Below are 26,500 nucleotides of genomic sequence, written 5' to 3'. Positions count from 1 at the left end.
GCAATCAAACCATTGGTTTATTGCATTATATATAGTTTTTATTATTGTGCTTTTCCGTGCAGCATCTCTGGAGTGTTTTTAGCCGCAACACAGTTCCATGGCCTAAAGTAATGTGAATTATGCAGCAGAAGGAAACTGAGAGACCCTATGTTGGGAATGTTGCCTGTTAACTTTACTGCAACAACACACACACACACACACACACACACACACACACACACACATACACACATACACACACACACACACACACACACACACACATACACACATACACAGATAGACTTTCATGCACCCAATCCAGCTTCCTGTTTAGTGTGTACAGTGAAGTTTACACTGTGACACACAGGGACCAGGTCAACTCACAAAATTTTAATTAGACAACTCAACTTTGTTTAAGTTTAGGATAAGGTTAGGGTTAGTTAAAACTAGGGTAAGGGTTATGCATTTAGCAATTATGGTTAAGGTAAGTCACCAGGAAATGAATGTAAGTCAATGTAATGTCCTCACGGGGTATAGAAAGAAGCGTATGTGTCTGTGTGTGTATGTATGTGTGTGTGTTTCAGTTGAACCTGCTCCTCCAGTGGAGAGCTAAATCTCATCACCATGCTCGGTTCCTCTGAAAAATTCAAACTCCTCTCATCATTCCTGATATCATTTCCTATCTGAGCTTGACCCTAAGAGCCAAGGAACCAACTCCTAAAAATAACCATGTACTATCAAAAAAAGTAGATAAGTGCTGTAAAGAAACGTAGTGTGCATGCAATTGTGGTTAACACAAAGCACAAAAAACCCCTGAAGGTTTCTCATAATATACAAATTATCTGGATGTCTTTGTCAGAATAATTGAGATAAGCTGTTGATGTTCAAACCAGCTGAGATTAGCAAATGAGCTTTTAACTGATTCCTCTGATCATCTTAATATTATTAAACCACATGATGATGATCAATGTTGTCATTTTTGTTTTATACTATTTATCTATATGACATCCAAATGATTTTAGTTGCTTCTTGCTAAGTTGCCTGTGGTCATACCATAAATACAGTGGCCTACTCTTCACTTGGAAATAAGCAGGGGATATGCCTTCCTTCATTCTAAAAACCCTGTTTTTATTTCCCTGCACTTATATAGTTTCCATTTGATTTACTCACAAAATATCTCTTAAGTATAGTCTTCCCATCCAGCTGCTATTGTCCATATGAGACTCTTAAGTTGATAAAAATGTTGAGCTGGCCACAGATCACAGCAATAAGCTTTAAGGGCAGCTGTGTGGAAAAGCTTTTTTTTCGCCCTGGGTAAGGCCTGTCAGGCTGCTTAAAGGTTGCCTTGTCTTATTCCAGGAGGTTGTTGGTCTAGTAAGCAGCCTGGGAGGAAGACTTCAGGCAATACAGAGGACACTGCAATCTTCAGTGCAAAGTTACAAAGTTACTGAATTATTTAATAGGTCTGTTAAAAGATGGTATAGTTATCATCCATTAAAAATGAGGTAGTAAAGCACAGCAAACAATATCAGGTCTCATCATCTTAAAATGAAAATGCAAAAATGAAAAATATACTGAGAAAATATGTTTATTTTAGTTTAAATTAGATATTTCTAAACTGCAAGGCAAAGCACTCACACTGATGATCCCTGTAACACCCTGATACTCGGGACATGAGACCTGAGAAGCTGAGGGGTTTACTGTGTGGGACTAGCATCCATCACTCAGCTGGAAGGGTCTAAAGTGCTCTGCCGCATTAGAGAGGATTCCTGTGGGAAGCCCAAATCTATTAAAGGGGTGCAGAGATATGCTGCCTGAAATGAGATCAGCAGCTCTAAAAGGTAACTTGTTTTGCTTTGGTGTGATAATGGATGGGAAGCTAATGATTGCTCAAGCAAAGTGTTGCTCTCCTAAGCACTCAGCTTGAGATGGGGTTTGGGAAACCTGAGGATTATATTTTTTCTTTTCCTCTTCTGAGTCACAGCTTTACCATTCAACAGAAAACAAGATATTAAATAAAAAGAAAAAAAAAACATTATTGCATGAATGAATTTATTTCAAAGGAGCTATTTGTAGTTGATGAAGATGTTGAAATGTGAGCCAGCAGACTCCAGGGGAAAAGATCTGTATCAGCAATGAGAAAATCATACCCCTGTTTGAATTGCTAATGCAAACAATCCTTCCACGGTGCTGAGTGATTATACTTCATGAATAAATAGCCGTGAGGAAAGATTCCTTCAGTATGGAAGTGTCTGCATTAATTTGGTTGTGCTATCTTAGGGTGATTCTGGAAATATTTACTCTTTCTGTATTGAGAGTTACTGTACTTTCTATTATAGGTGTGGGTAGAGTCCTTGTCTTTCAACATATAGAAACAGCTTTAAAGCTATAACTGTAGAATGAAATATGCATTCATGTCACTGGGTAGAGAAAATGGGACTTGGTGCTTCAGACCTGCATAGAAATCTTAGGATTGTTATTCAGCAATCTACATGTCAGACACAGACAAACAGTGAGCCACTAAAAATGATTCAAGGCCGTTTCTTTGGACATTTATTATGAAAGCCATCTCTCACCTCTGATCTGCCACCTCTAATGTTTGGTAAAATTTAGGAAACTTTAACTGCTTAAACTAATTCAAGATTAGGAAATGAAACCAACTGACATGGTAGACCACCTTCTCCTTACCATGTGAATGGATGACTGGTGCTGCTCTGGTAAGGACAGTCTCAGAAAGACCTACATTTGTGTGTCTTATGCAGAGGTTACACTGTAGTATTTTGTTTTGTTTTTTTTTTGGCTCCTCTAGTCAAGCTAAGGCCTGTTTCACATGCTTTGCTATGCATAAGAATATTGGTTTCTGTGAATTAACTTACTTTTTGTAAAAATTGACAAACTGTCTGAGCAGCAAGTGATTAATGGTGTTAAACTTTGTTTAGTTAGTTGATGACCTTCACCTCACCTCTCATAGAGAGAGGAGAAGTTTGAACTAGATATACAATATAGTACACATCAGCACTATTTTATTCCATCTTCCTGGGGGACAACTCTGTTACTAGATTACAGTGAATGCTATTATGTTATTCTGCTGCCACTATACACTGCACCTTATTAAAATAAGCTTTTTTTATTGTGTGCTTATACGACTCAGTCCTCCTGCACAGCGTCATACCGACCACGCCTCAGCTGTCACTGTATAGCGAATAATAGCACGATTTTCCTTATAAGATGCCCACTGTAAAAAGACCAGAGGAAGTCGTTCGGGAACAAAACCCAAACATACATCTGCGTTGACTTTTAATTTGTAGTATGTAATAACGCCTGCCCGCAAAATAACCCCGGTGCTAATCCTATTTTATTCTCTGGACACTTCTGAGGACAAAGTGTACTTCTCAGAAGATAAGGCTGCTGTACTGCTGCATAGTACAAGAACATTGGTTTGATCCTTTCTAATTAATGATTCCCAGAGCCTTCAGAGCATGGTTTGTGATAGGAGGGTCGAGGCCTTGTGTTTTCCTTGATAACTGCATTCACAGGGAATTAGTATTCAGGACTATGAGAGAGTGTTTTTGTGCTTGTGTTTATCATTAACGTTTTTTTTTTTTTAAACAGCTACAGCTGTTAAGCTTGGTCATGTTGGGTGCCACTATTAAAACTGTCCTCTTATTTCTCAGCATGTGTTGTAAGATTGCAAAGCCATGTCAGTTTCTCAAGAAATTTCTTCTTTGATATTCACAGTCTGACCTTAATAGCTGCCACTTTGCAGTGGCTCTATTTGCTCAGCCATGCATATGCTGGATAACTCATCATCATTATGATTAACGGCAGATTGAGCTTTTTTGAAGTTAAAGCAATTAATGAGGAGTTTTGGTGAAGTAGGAAATATGCTGAAAGATTCATTCAAGGCCCTACAGGAAAAACAAGTGATTCATGAACTTGAATTATTTTACTCCAGAGATATTTTCCCTGTCAGTGTAAAAGGAATAAATGCTTAAAGGAAATGGCTTTTCTAAGTGCTGGAGCTTGATCACTTCACTGTTCTAAAATTTAAATAAGCTGACACAAATGCAATTAAATCCCTTTCATGGTACTTAAGGATTGAATCTCAAGAACCTTTTTTTTCTTGACAGTTTTTGTAAACAACAAATGAAAAGTGCCACACTGAAACGTGAGCTCTAACAGAACAAAAAGCTTTTCAGATCTCCCAGGAATGTTATAATTAATAAACAGTTGTGAGGTAGCAAAAGAAAAAGATGGTTGTACCAGAGTTAGTGATCAAAGCAAAATAACAAGATAAATATCATTCATTATAAACCATAAATCCATCCTAGTATAACAGGATTTTTGGTTTCTACTTGTATTTTCAAAAAGCCCTCATTCTTAGGTAATTTCTATCAGTTTGCTTCTAGTGATATAGAAGACCTCACCATAATACTATAAGCATGTTCTTGTGGTGACATGAATGAGCATTTGTAATAAACAAACTAGAGCCTAAAAAATTGAAGTAGTGTATTTGACCCACATGGGTCAATTAATATCAAATGTGGTTGTTTTATGTACCGCTCCAGTTCAGGGTAATTCTGCTGTTGGAGTACCTTATGTAATTTGAACAGTTCTGTTTATGCCTGGAAAAGGTGCTCAGTAATATAATTGGTGGTACCACCTTTCTGCCATTGCTGGGTTTTTAGTTATGGAGCCTGTGGTTGCTAAGCAACATAGGATGTTTGATCCCATGACAATGTCTTGGTTCTTGTTAATGTTGTCAGTGTTTGCTGCAGAGCTTTACTGTAGCTCCGACTGAGAGGGACCTAATGTCCTCAAGCTACTCTAAAAAGCTTTTTTAAAAATTTTTTATTGGAATCCAAGCCAGAAGAAGTGAAGATACGGTAGGTGAGTGAGGTGAAGAGAGGGTTGGAAATAAGAAAATAGCAAGAAGAGTGGGATCTTGAAAGAAAGAACTTAATTCTACTTGGTTTCCCCTCAAGGCAGAATCAGGAAACCACTTACGCCCCCTCCCCTCCCACACATACACCATCCCTGCCCACCATCTTCCCTGAATGTGCGGCCTATTTTCTCTGTCAAGGTGGTGTCCTAGATTCAAAGTTACATCGGATAAGTAAAACAGTAGGGCAAAGAGATTATATTAATAGAGATGAGAAGGATGAGGGCATCTGTTGGTTCTAAAAATCAAGCTGAATATTTCCTTACTCATATAATAATGTTTTACTTATTCCATTGGAATTAAACCAAAGAATAGAAACATGGCAACAGCTTTTGCAATTAACACAGATGATGGTGCCTTGGGGACATTGTGTGTTTGTGCCCCCTGCATGCCTGTGCATATGCTGTCTTTTGGTATATTATACCTGTGTGCATATCTGTTTGCTCCTGTTTGTGTTTTTAATTAACCGTCAATGTACTGTAGGTGTTCAGCCAGAGCAGAATTCACCTGGGTACAATTTTGATTTCTCATTGCAAATTAAATTACTGAGCGTGGAGCTCAAAGAGACAGCTGGTGATCGCTGCATGTAGCTGAGGGCGTGCTGAGCACATGGTACCTATTATGCTACAATAACACTTCCTCTAAGCAGATCAGCTATGGTGAAATGCTACACTTCTCAGTTGTTCTTTCCACATTGTGTCAAATATTCAAGCGCGCTGAACATCTCAGGGCGGTGTTATTTCGGTCTTATGTGAATACACTTGAGGCCAAGTAACAGCAAAATGTCATGAAATCCCTGTCTGTCTTCACTGTAATGCGTTGCTTCTGTTAGTGTCACAACTGTGAGGCTTTTGTGTGAACAAAATAGAATCAGTGCACTTGCTTCAACAGCCTGGGTGTGAAAACGGTGACGGGCATTAGGCTAATAAAAACATTGCAGCACCAGGAAGGACCTCATACTCCCTAATCTTGTTTTGCACTTATAAATTAAATAACTTTGACATACTGTACACAAATGCACTTGAATTAGCACAGATCAGAAAATACAGGTTATCCGTTAGCCTCCTAAGAAAAATCCAAAATGCACACTTCTTAGTGCTCATCAGTATTTTCTTCATCATGTTCAAATCCAATTAGCCTTCCTCCCCTTGTTCCTGTCACTCTTATCAGTCCCAGTCACTCTGTAGACGCACACAGGATTTATTAAAAATTTAAGCTCTCCTCTTTTAGGGGATAAAATATTGGAAACCCTACAGCACCAACATGACGCTCTTTAATAATTCATGTGTATAGCCTGGTGAAGACGCAACATTGACTGTAACACTTCAGCTTTGTAGTGCTGTGACATTTTAAATAATGCAGCCATGCAATACATGTTTTGAGCTGGAGATTCTGCACCTTGAAATGTCGCAAAGCTTCTGAAGTTTAAATATGTTTAAATTCTTTAATGTTTTCTGACCCTCATCATCCTTTAGTTACTGATGCTATGCCTGTCAAGCATCCCATCTTAGTACAGTATATGTATGCACTGTAATATTTGTATATTTCCAACTGTGGCACATTTACCCCTCAAAACGCAGTCATTTTGAAACAATAGGCCTTAGATTGTATACAGGGATGTGTGCAGCTTACATAAGAGCAGACAAATACTTTATCATCTTATGGACTCATGTACAAAATTTCGGTTTTATTGGCTAGCACTGTCACATAAGCACAGCTGAGAATTTAGCTTTTCTTCAGAATACAGTCGAATCAAATAGAAGTACATTTGTTTGTGATGTGCTAAGCATAAAAGAACCATTTTAAAAAATAGCTTTCCAGAGATAGTGGAGTGTCCTAACCTTTTCATGATTTTTTTTTTTTTTTTTTTTTTTTAGATATTGGAGTGTTTTTTGAGAAAAGACTGGAACCCTTTGTAGCTCACCCTCAACTCTGTCCTCCTGTGGAGAGGGGAAAGCAAAAAGATGAATTTTTCTCTCGATCAATAGGGCATTAAAGTATCATTTTTAAATGCTGGTGAACCTGCCTGTTCAGTAACAGTAAATGTGTTGCATTTATTATTTGAATTGCTGTGAGTATAAAAAAAACACAGCCTCCATATTGGACAAGATATAGTGCAAACCTCTTGCTCTTTAATTGTCATGCACCTCTCATATGGAACAGTCAAAAGCAGTGAACCACCTATCCACCATGTATCTCAGCAGTCACATTTAATACCATCAAATGGGCTCTCTGGTTTCAAAGCAGCCCCCATGGTGTGATTGAGGATTAGTTAATAATTCAGAGTTGTTGGAAGCGATGTAACGGGGATGGTGTTCTCTGCTGTTTGCCTTCACAGCTGCATGGGGCCTGCCAGTGACAGATGGCTCAGCCCATGTGGACAATTTGGTGCCAGTAGTGTTGAACAATGATTGTGTGTGTGTCTTTTTATCTTTCTTTCTCCCTTTCTGTCCTTTTGCCCCTTGTTCATATTCCTTGTGAATGTTAGTGTCTTATTTTATTTGGCGTAGTCAGTAGAAATACCTCTGAACACAGGAGAAAACACTTTACACCCTATGAAGTTTATCACAGAATGTGGTATTGCATAGCTAATAAGTTACTCCTCCCTTGATGCTCCTCTGCAGGATGTCCAGGTGGGCTGAATGATATTTTAAGCTCTCTGCATGGTTGCAGTCCCCCACCTGGTTTAAACTAGTCAGCCAGGGAACAGTTTGGTGCTACCTGTTGGAAATCACAGAAATAGCAGGGCATTGCAGTAATTCTGTGCACTCTAAATCCTAGTTAAAACTTGCCTTTTTTTTTTTTCTTGTCCATACTTTCTCTACTACAAAGATTCTAGCTTCTTTTTCAGTAAGAGATGACAACACATCTCAGTCAAATCTCAGAGGAGCGATTTCTTCAAATTCACTTATGGATGGTTTTGCAGTATAAACAAATAAATGATCATGCCATCTGCTTTATCTTAAAAAAACAGGAATTCTGCTCTCTAGCAAAAATAATTTCACATTAAGATAAGGATGTCACAACGAATTCATGTCGAGTCTGTATTGTCCACACTGTTTTCTGCTTAGCTCTGATGTTATTCTGCCAACTCCCATGCTGCATGTGCAGAGCACTGTAAACAGTCTTCTCACCAAGCTCTGTAACAAAAACGCAAACATGTCACAGACCTTTTAAACTTTTAAATTTGGATTTTCTAAGAGCTGGGACACATGGGTGTTCTTTCAAAATGACCGCTAATGTCTTGTCACTCATGTTGGGATGTGACTATTAAAATAGATTATATTTATCAATCATTTGCAAGCATCCATCTATAAGATTTTGAAAATATTGTATTAGGTTGAGTATTGATTTTTATGTAATAAAGTGCATTTGCCCACTACATTCTTTTGTTATTCTAGTTATTATTATTATACAGTGGGTACGGAAAGTATTCAGACCCCTTTAAATTTTTCACTCTTTGTGTCATTGCAGCCATTTGCCAAAATCAAAAAAGTTCATTTTATTTCTCATTAATGTACACTCAGCACCCCATCTTGACAGAAAAAAAACACAAATGTAGGAATTTTTGCAAATTTATTAAAAAAGAAAAACTGAAATATCACATGGTCATAAGTATTCAGACCCTTTGCAGTGACACTGCTTATGACCATGTGATATTTCAGTTTTTCTTTTTTAATAAATTTGCAAAAATTTCCACATTTCTGGTTTTTTCTGTCAAGATGGGGTGCTGAGTGTACATTAATGAGAAATAAAATGAACTTTTTTGATTTTGGCAAATGGCTGCAATGACACAAAGAGTGAAAAATTTAAAGGGGTCTGAATACTTTCCGTACCCACTGTATGTCCTTGTTCAGCCACTGTATAGTATAAGTGTCCCAGCACTTCAATAATTTCCACTTCCCTGTGTTTTTGTCCCATCAGAGCTGCCAGAGAATTGGACAGACACGAAGGAGACCCTGCTGGAAGGGATGGTGTTCAACCTGAAGTACCTGGGTATGACTCTGGTGGGTCAGCCTAAAGGAGAGGACATGGCTTCGGCTGCCATTCGCAGAATTGTTGCCACAGTGAGTCTTCGCTCCCTTTTTTATTCAAACAACCTTACAATGCATGTTATTGTACGCTGACTTTTTTTGATCTGTGCTTGGCAAATCTTGCGTGTTATGCTTGTATTTCATTGTAAGTACAGCATGCATTATTGTATTCGTGTGTGCACAGTGCTGTATAAAATTCTAAGCAAGATAATAAAACTGCCCCAGTGACATTGTGAAGATTTCAATGTCAGTGATGCTTTTTATAGAAATTCTCATGTGGATTTGAGAAATTACAGTCTTCAACTGCAATGCACATTATCTGAAAAGGGGGAATACTTGTTAAACATTTTTTTTCTCTCGATAACCCAGGAGAGTATTTTGTCAGGATGGAAGGTGGTAAGTTGTGCATGTGGTGCAATAAGATCAGTCACAGGTCAGCCAGTATATTCCCATGGTCAGAAAATCACTGTGGATGTTGTCATCATAGCCTAATTCAGAAGCAGTGAATCTAGAAAAAAAATGTATTAGTGGATTTTGGGAAAAAGATATAAATGTCCAGTAAACAAGGAAACTGTCCACCAAAACATTTTCAAAGTAATTAATCAGTGGTATTTTTCGTTAACTTTCCATAATTTGGGCATGTAGTTAGGTCATGTTTATATCAAAGTCATTATCTCTGTATGGAAACATAATGCAGCTGCTAATCCTGGATTATCAGTGGTTGCATGTGTGTCGCAGTTAAAGCAGCTGCACAGGATTTCTAAGCATGGCTTAGACACATGCTTTTAAACCAGTGACACCCCAGTTATTGGCATGTTTTTATAAGCCCAAACCTATACATTATAATATGTTTCTACCTCTCATCTCACACTCACACATATGCACATTCACGATGCCAAAAAAATGAGAGTGTTTAATCTATTGGAAGGCTTTATCTGTAGAAAGAAAAGTGTGGCACAGGCAGTCTAATCACAAACCCCCCACTTCTCAATTAGAGACTGAACTGAAGCTAATGGCAGGATTAAGATTCAATTGACTTACACCAGGACAGAAAAAGAAACTCAATTGTGTCTGTCTGTTCCCTTGGAAACCAATCAACCTGAATGGGATTACTGAATACATTTGTGATTTCTCCATGTTTCAGTCAGGCTTGATAAGCCAAGACCAAGGGATCAAACATATAGGGAACTTGGAGTATCTCAAGCTGACAGGCACAACACTTGTAACTTGACAGCAGAAGTTGTGGTTGTTAGCTCTTCCTATGTGAATGAGCTGCCACAGTCAGACACAGCACCCTTTCCCTCATTATTAAAATGTCAGTTTCACATACTTTAGGTGCAGCATGTGCTGTTCATTGGCATCATCTCCAGGGCATCAAGGCTCCTATAGAGAGCCACAGCATACTGTATAAATTAGCATAAATTAGGACATAAGTCCTAATTTATATTAAAAAATGATCCTAACCCCTTTCATTTTTAGTTCTTATCACAGTTTTGGCCAATTTCTGCAAACATGGAAGAATTCACATGCAGGGTTAAAGTATAAATGTGTAGTAATGACTTCCTTTAGTTGCCCTTCTTTTTTTCTTTCCCATCTGTTGTCCTTCACAGTCACTCTAGTGAGTTTTAACCTGATACGAGGGTGTGAAACTACACTGCTCTCATTTGCTAGCTAATTGCATGGTAAGGAGGTCATTGTCATTGTCAACACACAGAGCACAAGCTCAGCACTATGGCTGTACTTTCTGAAAGTCCAGATGGAGCAGTGCGGGGAGTCACTTGCTGCCAGCCCGGCATCGAGTGCTCGTTCTGGGCTGCACAGTGCATCTTTCTCCCTGCGATTCTGTCACTTTTTATAAATTCATTTCTGGGGCAACTCACACAGGCTGCTTAGTTGTGCTTGGCAGGTATTGTAGCATTTTGAGATTTTTAGGGTTTAATAAAAAGAAAAATCAGCTTGTATTAATGTCAATGACAGACTAACCCTGTTCATCCCCCAAGGCAAGATTTTTTTTCCATCTGAGTTTGTGTGTATGTTTTTTTTTTTAATGTTTTATCCACAGGCCAGAGCTGGTGCTAAGAAGTTTAGGAAAGTAACATTGACGGTCTCACCGAAAGGCATTATCATCACAGACACAGAGACTACAGACCTCATAGAAAATGTCTCCATATACAGGTGAGTGATTTTAGCCATGGGCCTACACAAGGCAATGTTATTCAGTTCGGCACTTTTTGTATAGGCTGAAATATCTAAACAACTACTAGATTGTCATGAGATTTTGTACAGACATTTATTGTTATCAGAGAATAAAATTAATGGCACAGGTGATTCTGTAGCAATTCTCCTCATGTGCCGCATCAGTTCAGTGTTTATTCGTCCAGTAATATATCTACAACATGGAGTGTACTTGTATTGTACATATATTAATGGTTGGTTGTTTTATAGTGAAATACCACTGAATAGATTAACATGACATTTGGTACACACATACATGACCCACTCAGAATTAATTTTCTTTGTAAAATTTTTAAAAAAGACTGACTAAATGTCAGAATTTACAGAGAAACCTGCAAAGCGAGACAAACACTCCAACAAAAGGCCTAGTGCCCAGTCACTCAGTCTGGATTCCCATTAAATACAGTGTTTTTAGATTGTCATGTATAGTCATCTACTGTACAGTAGAACAACCAAAAGTGTGTCTTGTTACAGGTTTCATGTGGTAGTGACCTTATTTTTAGCTTTATGCAAATAAAGCATCATGCAAAATATCAGACATTACATGCATTGCCTGCAGAGTCAAATTCAAGAGAGTAAAGACCTGACTTTGTAAGTATTGGTAGGTAATATGACACATGACAATCACTTAATATCAGCAGTTTGTAAAGTAAAATTATTACTGTTTGCTTTTATTAAATGGCTCAGCAACAATGCTGATAATCCTTTAAGCTGAGCCCTAAAAACAAAAGTGGCTTCATCAGACACGTGATGAAACTGCTATTGTCCATCCAGGTCTCTTTACACTCTGTCTGTTGCTGCGCTTCCTTTTACATGATTGAACCAAGCAGTGTTTGGCTCAGAGCCGTCATGAGTCTCACATTTAATTCACCCAGAAACCAGTAATGAGAGTGCAAGGTGGGTACTGCTGGGGGTGACTGTGACTACTTTATCTCTATCAATGAAAGCTAACCTTTCCAGCATCATACTAAGTTTTATTGTACCAAATCTGTAGTGTGTGCATCGATTGTGATTTGCTTGGCTGACTTCCTCTCTCTGGATAGCACCATGTAATATAGATTGGGCTTCATATCAGTGAGGATTATGGTCTAAATATCATTTTACTGGACTGTGATTACAGAATAGGCTGTGAGAAAGACAGAGAATGTGTCTGTGTGTATGCGCACAGAGATCTGTACCCCCTTCTGATCCACCTTATCAGGAGTAACAGACAACAGGCCACAGGAATCAACCTCATCTTTGATCTCCTTCTCTTCTCTCCTTATCGTCCCCTTTTTTCTCCTACTTTTCCTCCTTTGCCTTTAGTAAGAAATCTTTCTATTGTGTTCATATTAACATAAACAGGGTTTTTAAATGCAAGAGTATCCATGGCACTTTGAAACTCACACTGCCATTCGTTTGCAGTACCCTTGAATTAATTATACAGGAGATTGAAGGGCCACAGGTTTTTGAGACGTCACCCCTACCTCCACCTCCTTAAAGCCCCTTTCAATTCCTGCCCCTCATTTCTCATACAGCACCTTGTTTTGAACATAATCCCTTTATTGACCAAGAAACCAAGGGAAGAGTGAAAAAAGTGGAGTGTAGATATAAGAGAATGGATCAAATGTGTTTACTCTGCATAAGAATAAGGGAGAAAAGGTTTAGACATTGTCTGTGTGTGTGTGTGTTTGTGTTCATGTTCATGTGCACATAAGTCCATGCATGAATGAACATATCAGCATTTAAATATGCACCTCACAGTGTTTGTGCATCTAAATGTGTGTGTTTGTAAAGTTAATTGTGTATCCACACTTACAGGAAGCTCACTGTTTCCCTCAGGGGAAGCTTAGCGGGGGATAGAAAGCAGACAGGAGGGCTTTGTGCATGGCATTGGAAATAGGATGCTCAAGCTGTGACCCTACCACCCCATCCTCTCACCCACAGAGTACTCTGTAAGTGGCATTCAGCCTAAGTGTTCGCAGTTTCACGGCCTGATATTGAAGTCAGCAGCCTTGACAGCCACTCAGGTCAGCACAGCACACTTTACAGTGCAGCTAATTTGAAGAATCAGACACTAATTATATTACAATCAGTCTGATCCTCCAACCTGATCAAGTATAGGCTGTGCCTTTGTATTAATGCTGGAGGTCTAACTGCTGGTGAAGCTAAGGGAAAGGACTAAACCTCACACGAGATTTGATGATATTCTACCACAACAGTAGTACTTTGTTATACTGATAAAAGTAAATATCACAGTATTTTTTTTATTAAATGTATCAATAACCAAATAAAATATAGTTACAAAACATGATACCAATGACTATTCAAGCTTAGATATACACACAGGAATATGTATTGTAATCTTGCTATGATGAACTGATCTGTCATTGGGTTGTGCAGATCTGATATAGGAAACATGGGGATTTATTTAAAGCAGCTACTGATTTTAATAGTAGAGCAATGGCAGGTTTGATACCTAGAACACTGCAGGGGTTTTATTTACAATTGTATAGAAACCCAGTCTGAATACTTGAATAAAATTAAACTGTCATATTTGTCCTTTTTTTTTTTTTTTTTAATCTTTTACTTAACCTCTCCCAATGAGCAGAACATTATTAGCTTCCATCTGGGCTGGTGTAACTGATTCATATTCTGACAGGAGCAGTTTTCCAGCAACCAGCATATCAATCAGCGAAATATACGGGTCAGAAAAGGAGAGCTGGTAATGATGCATGTTGTTTTGACATGCCGTTAGATTTGTGAGATGTGTCTAGAGGACCTCTGAACACAGCATACAGGATGTGACTGTACTACTCATGAGCATTCATGCAAATATTTGGGCATTTTCTGTTTGATCAAGAAAGAGTTTTTTTTCACTGTTTTGTAAAAAATGCTTTCCCGAGAAACAAAACCAAAGTGGTGTTTTTTACTACATGTACATCAGGTGAAAAGTTAGACAAAAGTAGTTCAGTGTTATTTTAAAGAGCATACCTGCTTTATTCAGTTTATATAGAGAATTTGAAGCTTTGATGTATGACATTCCTTTCAGTCTTTGCACTTTAAAATATTTAAATATTTCCATTGGTATTCCCTCTCTTCCTCACGAATGCCGGTGCTCTACACAGTCAGAAGATCAAAGGGTTGAAGTCCATAGAGCCCCTTTGGAGATATGATGCAGACTGTCAGCTCAGCTTCTGTTGATCAGGCTCAGTGGAAACTGTGATGTTGTCAGTCTTTTTTTTTTTTTTTTTTTTTTTCTGTTGTTTCAAAGTGAAGGTTTATATTATAAAAATGATCCATCACATTAGTGGCAGTAATTGAAAGCTTTTTTTTTTTTTTTCCTACCAGTAGTCTTACACTCAGTTGGCAGTTTATTCAGTACAATCAGGTAAAACAAATTACAGCCTAATACAACAATCCTGCAATAAATCCTCCCCTCACAAAGGTGATAATGTTCTTTTTTTTTTTTAATAATCTGGTGCTGATTCAACTATATAGTCTTTTCATACGTTGTAGTTTGTGCTGCTGTTGGACTAGACTCATTATACAGCATGAAATCTGCCTGCTGAGGGATTTTTTTTTTTTTAAAAAGTGGCCAGTGTACATAAATAGAATATGATTGTGTGTCTTTGCCAAAAAGATGAAGTTTCAAACATGTAGTCACACCAATAAGGTGTCATTGTTGGCACATTCACATTATTCTCACATGTAAACTATATTACTGTGAACAACTTTAACAATGGGTTATTCATGCATATACGGGTTACCCATACATAAGTATCTATAGCTCTATGCATTATGGCAGTCTTGCAGTTGAATAATACAAGAAAATTACATAATTTCCATTCTGCTGACAGTCATTATGTCTTTTAATATGTGGTTAAATGATAAAAAGACAGACAGATTCTTGCTGACGCACATATTCATAGACACTGGTTAGTCTAATATACTCGATTATATGTGCATTGACCTATTTGCTCATTTTGCCTATGCCTACAGCTGAATGGTCTAGGATAGCATACCATGGACAGTAAACATCATTTCTTGTTGAAAGGCATTTGTAAAAATCTGTGTCACAATCTCTGGAATGGAGTCTGCTTATTTCTAGGCATTTTCTGTGTTTATAGAGACTGTGTATTGTCTTCACATGACTATGTTAATTTAAAACCTCAGTTGATCTATTATTTACTGTAAGTCTTGCAGAACATGCTAAAGGTGGAACCTTTAAATACCAGTACACCTTTAATTTATTAAAACAAAAATCCAGTGCCAGCTCATCATCATGAATCTGATGAAGCCACTTTTGTTTTTAGGGCTCAGCTTAAAGGATTATCAGCATTGTTGCTGAGGCATTTATTAAAAAATAACAGTGCCAGCTGTTAAATACATTTTATACAGTGGCATTTTTCTGTTCGTTTTCTTAATTATTTCAAAAGCATTCAGTCAACTCACTACTCCTGCTGCCAGTGCAGCAGTACGTATAATCATATTCCCAATATAATGAATTATTTAATCATTCTTAGTAATGTATGTGGATAATAATATGATTGAATAACAAAAGTGCATACATGAAAGAATGCAGATCAGTGCAGGCCTAAACAATGCAAAGTCACTGCAATAAGATCAGGTTGCACAAGACAGTACTGGGATTCAACAGAACCATGTTAATATCTCAATCAAATTATAATTTAGTTCATATTGAACAATTACAGAAATTTGATTTTCTCATGCTTGTTTTCCAAACTTAAATAGGTCAACCCTTTCAAGTTTATTTTTATGCTTATTTTTCCTCAATTAAGGAGTTCATATATATATATAAGTTTGAGTGTGAGGAAAAGAGGGTTGGGGTGCACAGAGCTGGGTGTCCTGGGCATTGCTATGTGGGTCATGCATCCATGGTGCAAACAATCTGACACAGACTGGTAATTTCATGGTTGTTGTTTGATTGAAAAAATTGCTGCATATTTAGCTCCTCTTTTTGAAGTTGGGCAGCAAATGAATAGCTGCTGTCCTCAGATCCCCTTGGAATACAGTTTAAAAATTCCTGTAGTTATGGCAAATTATACAGAAATCTACACACCGCAGTGGTATCCACTGTTGATGATGATAACATGCATTGAGACACCCTGAGTATCTCAGTCTAATTGAGATGATGAACTGATGTGATCTGCTCAGACAAAAATAACAACTGGGCCTGTATAGCTGCTTTTATTTCTGCCATAATGAACAGAAATGCACCCAGTCTCGTCCTTGTTCTGCTTACAATAAAGGTTGTATGTTTATTTATAATGACAGAGGTCAAGTGCATCACTCACTGAGGCTCATTTGCAAATCTTTTTAAAGCAACAAACATGATGTACACTGCCGGTTCAGGTAACAACCCAAGATAGACCTACAGGGTGACTCAAGATCAATACCAGTTGTTGTAGCCTGTATAAAATCTGACCAAAAAAAAAATCTATCGGCTTTATATCCATTGCTTCAGTGAACCCGTATGAACTGCTGTGGGAGATCAAAATAGCTTGGTGGATTTTGTCTAGATTGTTTTCAGATAACCACTGAAAATTACAGGCCATTGCTGTCACTGGATTTGGAGATAATTGGATTTCTGAAAACCAGATCCTAGATACGGGAGATATTCAGTGTGACTGTTGGAAATAAAGCCTGAGCTGCAATATAGTCACAGCAGAGATCGATTTGCAATCAAAGACTTTTTACTTCTCAGTGGCTGCACAAATTCAGATATTTTAAGAAAATGGACCTTCACCACATGGGAGTTTTTCATTATGTAACTGTGAGAGAGATTTTTTTTTTTTTTTTTTTTTTCCTGATATAAAGTTACCCACGTACAGTTCAAAAACTCATACCTATACCTACCATACCTAAAGCTGATGTGTGCATGAACCTTCATGATCATAGCACTTAACTGAGAATCTCAGGCTCAACTGACCATCTGAGCTTTTCATGAAAAACCATGAATCCATGAGGTAATATTCTATCAACATCTGAGATGAGCTTGGTATCAAAGAAATTCACTACATAAAGTATGTAGTATTGAAGAGCTCAGTTTTAAGGCAGTGCTGCTCATTTATCTCCTGCACAGCCATTTCCAGCTGTGGGACTTAATCAACATAATATTCATAACCTCAGCTCTCATCCTGCTATGATTGGTTTACTTATGCATATGCAAAAGGTTGAGCACAACGGCAGCGTTATGGCCTAAATTGGCATGTATTCTGTGTAGCTTAGTATACCTTGATGTACGAGATTTGATTAAAAGTGCAGGGAAAAATAGTTAGCTAATGTACTGCATACGTTGCCCTTTGTTCTACATGTATGTCTTGTGATTAAAACTTGTCTTAAGACATAAATGTTCATTTATCATTATAAATGCACTAATGTCGAATAGATTGATGGTGTTGTTAAATTATAACCATGTGGTTTGCTCTCTTCCAGAATCTCTTATTGCACAGCAGATAAAACTCAGGATAAGGTCTTTGCATATGTCTCACAGAGTCAGTTCAATGAGACCCTGGAGTGCCATGCGTTTCTCTGCCAAAAGAAGAAGATTGTAAGTCTGCAATACTTGTGATTATGTTGCAATTACCTGTATGCATTTAACCCCTTGTATTGAAAGCATGCTCTAAGACCTCAGCAGGTTGTAAATTCAGTTTTGTCTGGGGACTGAGTGTATACACATGATGAACTGCACTCAAGACAGTGCCTCATATGAATGTAGATGGTGTGTGGCTCCATCTGGTGGCCACTTTACAGCTTTGTAGTACTTCTACTATAGCTACACTGCTAAATCAACTAATCTGTTGATCTATAATCTATGAATATGGATTATAGACATTAACAAAATGTTAATCTGACAAAGAAAATCCAATGATGTTGGAAAAATGAGTTGAGATAAATAATAAATTATTTTCTTGCCTTTTTTTCTCTCTCCAGGCTCAGGCTGTGACATTAACAGTAGCCCAGGCCTTTAAAGTAGCCCTAGATCTTTGGGAGATTGCTCAGGAAGGTGAGTTCACTGAACAAAGGGGAGATGACATTGGGACTGTTCAGTAAAAGGTTTTCTCTCTGGGCTGTTTAAACACAATACAAGTCAAGAAATGCTGTAATCTAACCAGTGTATCTGTGGTTTTAAAGCCAAGTTGTCAAGGTTATTTTTATCAAAAGGGATTTGAGACACATATGTGATCAAAACATCCTCCTGTACTTTATTCTCCAACCTTCCACTATGCATTCTGAACATAACGACACTGTACTTCCCTAGTATGAAAACTTTTTAAGCTGTTTTTTATTAGTGCTAAGAAGTTTTTTCTCTCTGCAGACAAAAGCAAGAAGGGCAGAACCTGCTGTTCCTGTGCCACAAGCAGCGGGCAGACAGAGTCAGCAGACTCTCAGTGTGTGCCAGCTAGTAAGTCCTTTTTTTTTGTCTGTTTATTTTGTATTTGTCATGACTTTGTTATTCAAAGAATCACTGAACACAGCTGGATGTCTTGGTTGTTTCTACAGGACAATTGAAGTTAACCTTTGTCTCACTCCTGATTTCAGTGTTAACTTCTTTTAGTATGGTTTCCAGCTGAGGGAATAGTAGTAAAGATTTAAAGGAACTGTTTGTATGGGATTCATATTGCTTTGCTTTTTGCTGACAGTTTGATAAAAAGGTCAGTGTCTGATTCTGTGGCAGGCCGTTACAAATGGCTCCACTCTTGACTTGTCACTAAAGCTGACAGGTCCCTTGGTGTCTGAGCTCCCTGTGGAACTCCCTTCCTGATAAATTCAGAAACTCTAATTAAAACTCACTTTAATCACAGGGCCTTTTCTCAACCCATGCATATCTGTAATTGTTTTAATTATTATACATTTTATATAAATTCCCCCCTTGATTTAAATACTTTTATTTTTTGTTTTTACCATGAAGTGCTGTATACAGTAAATAAAATAATATTATTTTCATCTTTGTGTGTTCAGTTTCAGTTTGAAGCTTAGCCAGCCAGCCAAAAATGTCAGCCTACCAGAACATCTAAAGCTCACTAATAGACTGTTATATGTTAAAACAAATTTTTGTACAGTTATCAGTACAAAACCTGCACTTCAGGGTTTGTCAGGTGGGTATGTTGCAGGAATTTACTGCCCCCAGCCACCATGTGGTCTGGCATAAGCCGCCTGTAAAACAAGTTTTTTTTTTTTTTTTGTTTTTGTTTTTTTTGTTTTTAAGACTTTGGTTTTTGTATTAAACAAAGAGCAAGTATTGTAGGTGAGAGATGCTAGTAAGAAGAATTTGTTCTCTTCAGACAGAGTCAGGTTAGCTGCTACTCTTGTTTCCAGTCTTTATGGTAAACTAAATTAACCACCTGCTGGCTGCATCTTCATATTTAACCCACAGACATGAGAGTGGTGTTGATCTTTTCACATGATCCTGAACCAGAAAGATAAGATAAGGATTATTTGTAGGATTATTTGTAGGACAGATGTTACAATTTTAAACGGTCTGAAAGAATTTAGGCGTAATTCTGTGAAGATGAGGAGAAAGGTGATGCAATCTCCACATGCTTTATGGTGGGAGAGGAAAATAAGTCCCTGCCACTGGCAAGATTAAAATGATCTTATTAGCACTGAAAAGCATCAGTCACAGAAATAAGACATTTAGGTTTGGTTTCATAATCCTCCCAAACCTGACTGTTTCCTGTGACATGATAGATGATGCTTTATTGATTCCCTGCAGGGATAATACGGTGTTTCAGCAATAAGCACAAAACTTTAAATAAAAATAATAAAACTGAGCATGGAAAAATACATAACTATAATAAGTATGTACAACTGTGCAGTTGTCAGTTGCATAATGACTTTAAAATGACCTTTTCAGTTGTAATGTGATCACAACGAGACACTGCATCCTCTCACACACAGATTGAATTTATGTGAATCATTTCGCACACACAGAGGACAAATCACCTAGTTACATGCAGCTCATTAGTCATTCAGGAGTGCTGTAGATTTACCTTTTTTTTTTTTTTTTTTTTTTCCATGACTGTGACATTTATAGGTCAAAATGTTTCCCACTCTTCAGCAGGCCAGACTGCAAAATAAGACTTAATCATCCAATCGGTTTATTGTTACTATAGGTTCTGGCTTTTCCAGCTTCTTTCAATTAAAATTCACTGCGCTCTCAGTGGTAGTGACCTGAGGACAGAGAGAAAATCCGATATGAAAGCCTTAAAGGATCTTGGAAATAACCCAGCACAGAAAGACATTTAAAAGTTTTACAGGGATGATTTAAATTCTGCCTGTTGCTGAGAAACCTGTGAGTGTGTTACAGGCCTGAATTATTTCTGTGCTGCAAACTGCAGAGCTTAAGAGATAGAAATGCTGACAAATCTCCTTGTCTCTCCTCTGTTCTGTGTCTGGATGGGCTCCATCCTTTTCCTTTTCCTCTCATCCATCTCTCTCCTGCTTCCTGTATCCTCTGTGTTTACTTGTCCCTACTGTTTATTCTTCCTGTCAACCTCTGGTCCACACCTGCCACCTCCCTCAGACCCAGAGGCGCACAAGCCTGCTGGGATAGAGGAGAAGCTCCGGAGGCCTTTTTTCTCTGCTTCCCTCAGCTTGCCCTCACCTCGTAGTAACCCCACTCGAAGGCGACCGATCAAACATGACTCTTGGGTAGGTCACACCCTCTGGCCTCCAGTCAGCTGATTGGTTTAACTGGGCCAGAATAGTGGTTACAGTGGTTATTTTAATTAGGTGGCAAGTTATCTATAGTGGGCTTTGTTTTTTAAGATTGTACTAAGTGACCTTTTTCTTTACTGATAACAAAACTCCCCTCTTTTCCCAGCATTAAAATCAATTTACCTCAGTGTATGGAACGGTGTACAGTACACATATATATCAGTAATGGATATCTGAAAAGTACTCTGCTTTTCCTATAGAAAGAGTCGTTGGGCAGCGTTTCAGCCAGGCTGATAGATCAAGCATCTTTCATGCAAACATGTAATTTACATCGATCTGTTGTATAGAACAAGCTGACAGTTCTATATTAAAACAGTTAAATCCAGTAGTAGGTCAGATTAAACGTTCATGCTGCAGAGACTCACCAGTCACCATCCTGTTTGTTCACTTACACATGATCAACACTAGATGACACCATATGCTTTAGAAAATGTCGGATTACTAGCAGTGAAATTCATGTGTTCATTGTCACATTATTGACATATTTTTCTTGATAGACTGATGAAAATTTAGTTTTAAATCAGTTAGATCTCCTCATCTAGTCCAACTTGATCTTTATTTTCCGCTCTTACACTGACACAGTTGTGTAGTTGATCATTTTTCCACATGTGCTGTTCATAGGACTCCAACATTTTTTCCAGTGTAACTTGAACAGAGTGATGTTTATCAGATCTATTGATTTAGAATAAGTCCCTGAAAATTAGAGCAGAGAAAGGGGAAGTTAAAAATTATTTGACTCCTCATCTGTAAGTCATGGAGAATTGACATATGATTATTGATATGGTATGATATTATGGTACAGTCATAATAAATGAAACAAGAAGATCCATTTTGCAGGGCATGATGTTTAGTAATAGCTCATGATTTTGTAAATAATGCATCAATTGAATTAAACAAGTTCTGCTAAACAGCTGAGTCGCTGGAAATGCACAACAGCTTGAAAATACAGAAGCAGCAGGACAGTAATTTGAAATAATTTATGGGTGTATTGATTCATATTGTTTTTGACTCAACAGGATGTGGAGGATGGACTTGATGATGCATTTTCAAGGTAACCTTTTGCTTGTGTTTACAAATATGTTTACCACTGAGGATATATTCTTAGATTAATGAATGGAGAGGTCTTGCACACAAAAAAACTCATTTGTTCCCCTTTGAAAACAAAATTTATCAAACCAGTTTTATATTAATTCCTGCTCTAAAAACGCATCATCTTCTAAATACCGTTAAGCTAATTTAGAGGATGACAGTTACAGTGGGGGTGATGTCTTTTAAATATGACACATTTGATGATTGAGATTGAAAATCATACGACAAGGTTGTATAATTGTGTCCTTCTCTCAAGTGGCACATGTCAGGTAGAGAGGATTTGTTATAAAAACAAGAGTTTCATGCGGGCATTATTATGATTGTGATAATCATAATAATTGTAAAGCAATACACAATCTTGCATATATATATCATTTACACATGGGTGATTTTTATATATATATATATATATATATATATATATATATATATATATCACCCATGTGTAAATGACCGCCCTGAACTCTTGTGGGGTTACTGTGCCACAACAAGTCAATAGAAATATCTGCTGCTCCTTTTATTGCTGACACAATTACTACTGTACTTCTGCTGCCAGAGCTGTAAGGAGCTGGAGGCAGGAAGGGTTCTCCATGTGCATTAGCACTTTATCACTGAACTGGGATTGTAGTGCAACACTTTTTATTTTCTTTGGAAGTGTTACAGTCTGCAAAATTGTCGTTTTGTGGTCATAGGATGCCTACAGAGACACTAAAATGTGAGGCTTGACAGGTGCAAAAAAGCCACATATAGATGTTATTGCTCACGTGGACGCCAGTTGTGATACATGTAATGATGATAACCCTTGTTCTGCACTATTGCTGTACATAATCGCATCTAGATGCACATACAGACAAAGCTAGTGAATGTATTGTAGTCTTATTTTAAGACATAGAGTACAGACATGATATATTTTTACAATTACACATACTTATTTCTTCTGACAATTTCATAGCTAACTGCAGTAGCTATTTGATAATGACCATCCATGCATAACAAACTGTTGTGATTTTCTGAACAGTCCAGTGAGTGTTTGAGCACTCTGTATGGCGCTTCATTTCCTTTTATAACCAGCTGACATGTGTTTATGTGTTCTGTGGTGCTGTATTATCCTCTAAAATGAGCAAACAGCAGCTGAGGGATGGTGCCCCATGCATTAAAGAAATGGCAACTCATTAAGCTGTGTTGCCCACAGCTAATTGGTTTGTCTGTTGTGTTGGGGCATGAAACGCTAAAGGTTAAGGCAAATGGGGGAAATAAGAGTTAGTGATTATATGCAGTAGTGTGTGGTGTGTATGTGGTGTTATCTGGTTATCTGGTTATCCAGCTTCCAGCTGGCTGGGTGTGGTAGGAAACCAGATGAGGAACGTGAAGCTGTTCTCATCAGAGATGAGGAGATACTGATGGAGAAATGGAGGAAGGTGGCACACTTGAATCTGATATCCTATATTGCTGAAGGATTTTGGAGTGTTTGAGCAGACCTCTTCTGCAGAGGTCGGCACGATGTCAAGCTCTGCGGTGGCAATGAGAGCTCTCCTGAAACAGTGAAGAGTCTGGACTGCCACACCTCTTTAGTCTTACATGTGATGCGCCTTCAGATAAGTAAAAAAGGATTGTGGTTATGGCTTCGGAGAAAAATAGTCCTAACTTAGTGGGGTTTTTTTTTTTTAACTTCCTCTTTGAACGCTCTCTGAGTGTAGACCTCCCAAAAACACTGCTCTGCACTATCACTGCACCCTGCCCTGACTGGCCAGGGGTACTGCAAGATTTGTTAATTTCCATTATTCTAAATTTTTTATGTTTTACTGCATACAAATGAGGCAAGATCATATTTAAACAGAAATAAACAATTGACAATATTAAAATCCCTGTAAAATATCATGTTACCATATATTACTGTGATGATAGCTGACCTGACATGATAGGAGAATAAGAATTTGTAGACGCGCATTTGATAAAAATATACTGTATTTATTCTTTAGGTCCTTCCTTTCTGTCATAGAAAAAACAAACCAGCCAGTCATAGACCACAGCCACGTGGTTCATGAGCTTACTTTCTGTTCACTTTTAGCCTTGTTAAAAAGAGCAAGAGAAGTGAAAGATGAACGTGGGTGTCGGCTGCTGGGTTGTTGTTTGACTTTTTCCACTCGTGTGTAAGTAGTCTTAATAGTCTTAAAAGTTGACCTGCTGTAAAGTTGATGCAACCAATCTAACTTGAGTAGAATAATTTTAAATACCCTGCAATGGCAGAGTTTAGGCGTCGGTGAAAAACAAACCAAAATGAAAAAAACATTTATAATACAAGTATAGTTATAATTATTCGAGTGAACGTTCAGTCCTTGCTTCCAGGCAGTTTGGTGCATAAAACTATAGACATCAACCTCAGTTCAAAAGGGTTTAATTAAATGGTTTGATTTGTATTTAAGATATGTTAAATTAATGGTGAATGGTGGAGAAGCTGTTATATTGCTGCTGACCTGGTTCATAGACTTAAATCATTTAACCACATCTAAATGTGTTTAGAGGTAACCTCTTTATTTTGCAATTTAAGCTTCTGAGTGTTTCTTACTGTTATGTGTGGTGGAGCAGGGGAAGAACGCTCAGCGGTTTGTCTATAACCAGTTTTAGCACCTGAAAGATATTTTCAGTTTTCATTCATTTAACTTTTAGAATTGAGCCACAATTGAGTCATTATTTCTTCTGTCCTCTACCTGCCATGCAGCAATATGGAAGTAGAGGAGATGGACACTGGTAAGTGTCTGTTGGTGGACTATTGATTCATTTTATGTATGTTATATTATAGAGTTTGTATTTGGGTCTGCATGTTGCATGAAACATTACATTTATAGTACCAGTAACTCTTTATCAATTTCATTTCTTTTTTACATCATCCACCAATTAGCTGATCCAGACTGAGTTAAGACCAGAATCATACCTTAGCATAAAGCACTCTATAAAACATATCATTTAGGAAAAAAGACTGAGGTATTCATAAGAAGTAGAAAACACAGCAGCAAAACCTAACAATAGTGACTGCTAGTTATAGCTACCTAGTGAAATAGCCTTAGCCTAAATTAATTTATGAACTTTTCATGTTTTCAGGAATTGAAAAATCTGTTTTGTTGCTTTAAGATCTTAGTAATTAAGTTTGCAATAAATGCACTGATAAGACAGTGGCCAGATCTCTGTGACTATCTGTGTCTCTAAACTAAACTCATAATTCATCTCACTAGGTATGATATTTGCTTGGCTTTATTTAAGTGTTTTTGTGTGTGTGCTTACTTTAGAATTACATTTTCACTTCAGTAGATATTTTCGCAAACAGTCTCATATATAAAATAATTCTGCATGTGTCACTCTGCACATTTGCCCTCCCACTCAAAATCAGTCCCGGACACAAATCGTTACCCTTTGCATTGCCTTGCTACATTTATCCCTTCCTTTTCTCAAGGTTTTTTTAACCTTTGCATGCCCTGTGAAACTTTTAGATAAATAAATAAATAATACTAAACTAAATGCCACTGACCTCTCTAGCAATACTTCATTTCTCTTTCTCTCTTTTTTTTCTTTCTGTATCTGTCAGACTGGCCGAGTCCCGCTCCAAACCCATCTCTGACGATGCAGCTCTAAGTCGGGAGATCTCCCGTGACAATCTGTTGTCTGTCTGCAACAGGGCGTTTGATACACATTTGCAATAGCTGGCTACCTTAAATCACCACAAAAATAAGACAGAAATCATGCCACAGTCCCCACAAAACACACAGCGGCATACATCCAACAGACAGTTAAACATATCTCCATCCCCGGTGCACAACCTGAATCAAAGAGGCTGTGCTTGATATTCTGTGTTTGCTGCAGAGAAGCCAGAATAATTACCCTGACTTAATAAACTGCTGTTTCTGTGAATGCCTGCCAGTGAACACACTCTCCACTCAGTGTACACAGTCATTTCCAGTGATCTCTTGCTAAATTCAAATATTCACAATCTGCCCGGCGAAACACAGTTTCCTTTCAGTGAAGTAACCACACAAGAATTTTGGATGAATATCAAGTTCAGAGTTTGCAATCAAATTTGTTAAAAAAAAAAAAAAAAAAAAAAAAGATTCCTGGAAGAAGTCCTGTGTCAGATACTAGTATTGAATGAATTATACATTCATCATCAGTCTATTGTGATAAAGGAACTGATTCTTTGGAGAAGGAAACGTGATGCATTCATTAGACATACAGGCATACAGTTACACTGTACCCATGTGTGATTTTTGTATTGATAACACTATAAATATGTTGCAGGGAAATTGAGAATCAACCATGAAAATAAGGCAAAATCTTTGAGAGGTGTACAGTTATCGTATACAGTCATAACAACAGCAGTGTCATTATGGAAATGGTTTATTTTGTTATGTACTGTAACAGGTGGTCATATGGAGCAGGTGAAAGTGTGCAATTCACTTCATAATAGGGGTCAGTCATCTGAAGACATATTTTAGTTTCCCCATTT

At 37.7% G+C, this 26,500-nt stretch overlaps 1 protein-coding gene across 1 annotated transcript in view; it reads left to right on the top strand.

The window, feature by feature from the left end:
• Nucleotides 1-26,023, top strand: part of LOC113137294 (low density lipoprotein receptor adapter protein 1) — a 32,308-nt gene extending 6,285 nt beyond the window's left edge. Inside the window, exons 2-10 of the mRNA XM_026318841.1 lie at nt 8,849-8,991; nt 11,021-11,133; nt 17,632-17,746; nt 18,130-18,202; nt 18,515-18,596; nt 20,688-20,850; nt 21,933-21,967; nt 24,725-24,753; nt 25,586-26,023. Of these exons, the coding sequence (XP_026174626.1) occupies nt 8,849-8,991; nt 11,021-11,133; nt 17,632-17,746; nt 18,130-18,202; nt 18,515-18,596; nt 20,688-20,850; nt 21,933-21,967; nt 24,725-24,753; nt 25,586-25,632 (800 nt within the window). The 3' untranslated portion in view covers nt 25,633-26,023. The remainder of the gene's footprint in view (nt 1-8,848; nt 8,992-11,020; nt 11,134-17,631; nt 17,747-18,129; nt 18,203-18,514; nt 18,597-20,687; nt 20,851-21,932; nt 21,968-24,724; nt 24,754-25,585) is intronic.
• Nucleotides 26,024-26,500: the final 477 nt, after the last annotated feature.

The sequence above is a fragment of the Mastacembelus armatus genome, chromosome 24 (genome assembly GCF_900324485.2).
Source record: "Mastacembelus armatus chromosome 24, fMasArm1.2, whole genome shotgun sequence".
Lineage (NCBI taxonomy): Eukaryota > Metazoa > Chordata > Actinopteri > Synbranchiformes > Mastacembelidae > Mastacembelus > Mastacembelus armatus.
Note: the sequence above shows the minus strand (reverse complement) of the source record. Positions and strands in the feature narration are given on the sequence as shown.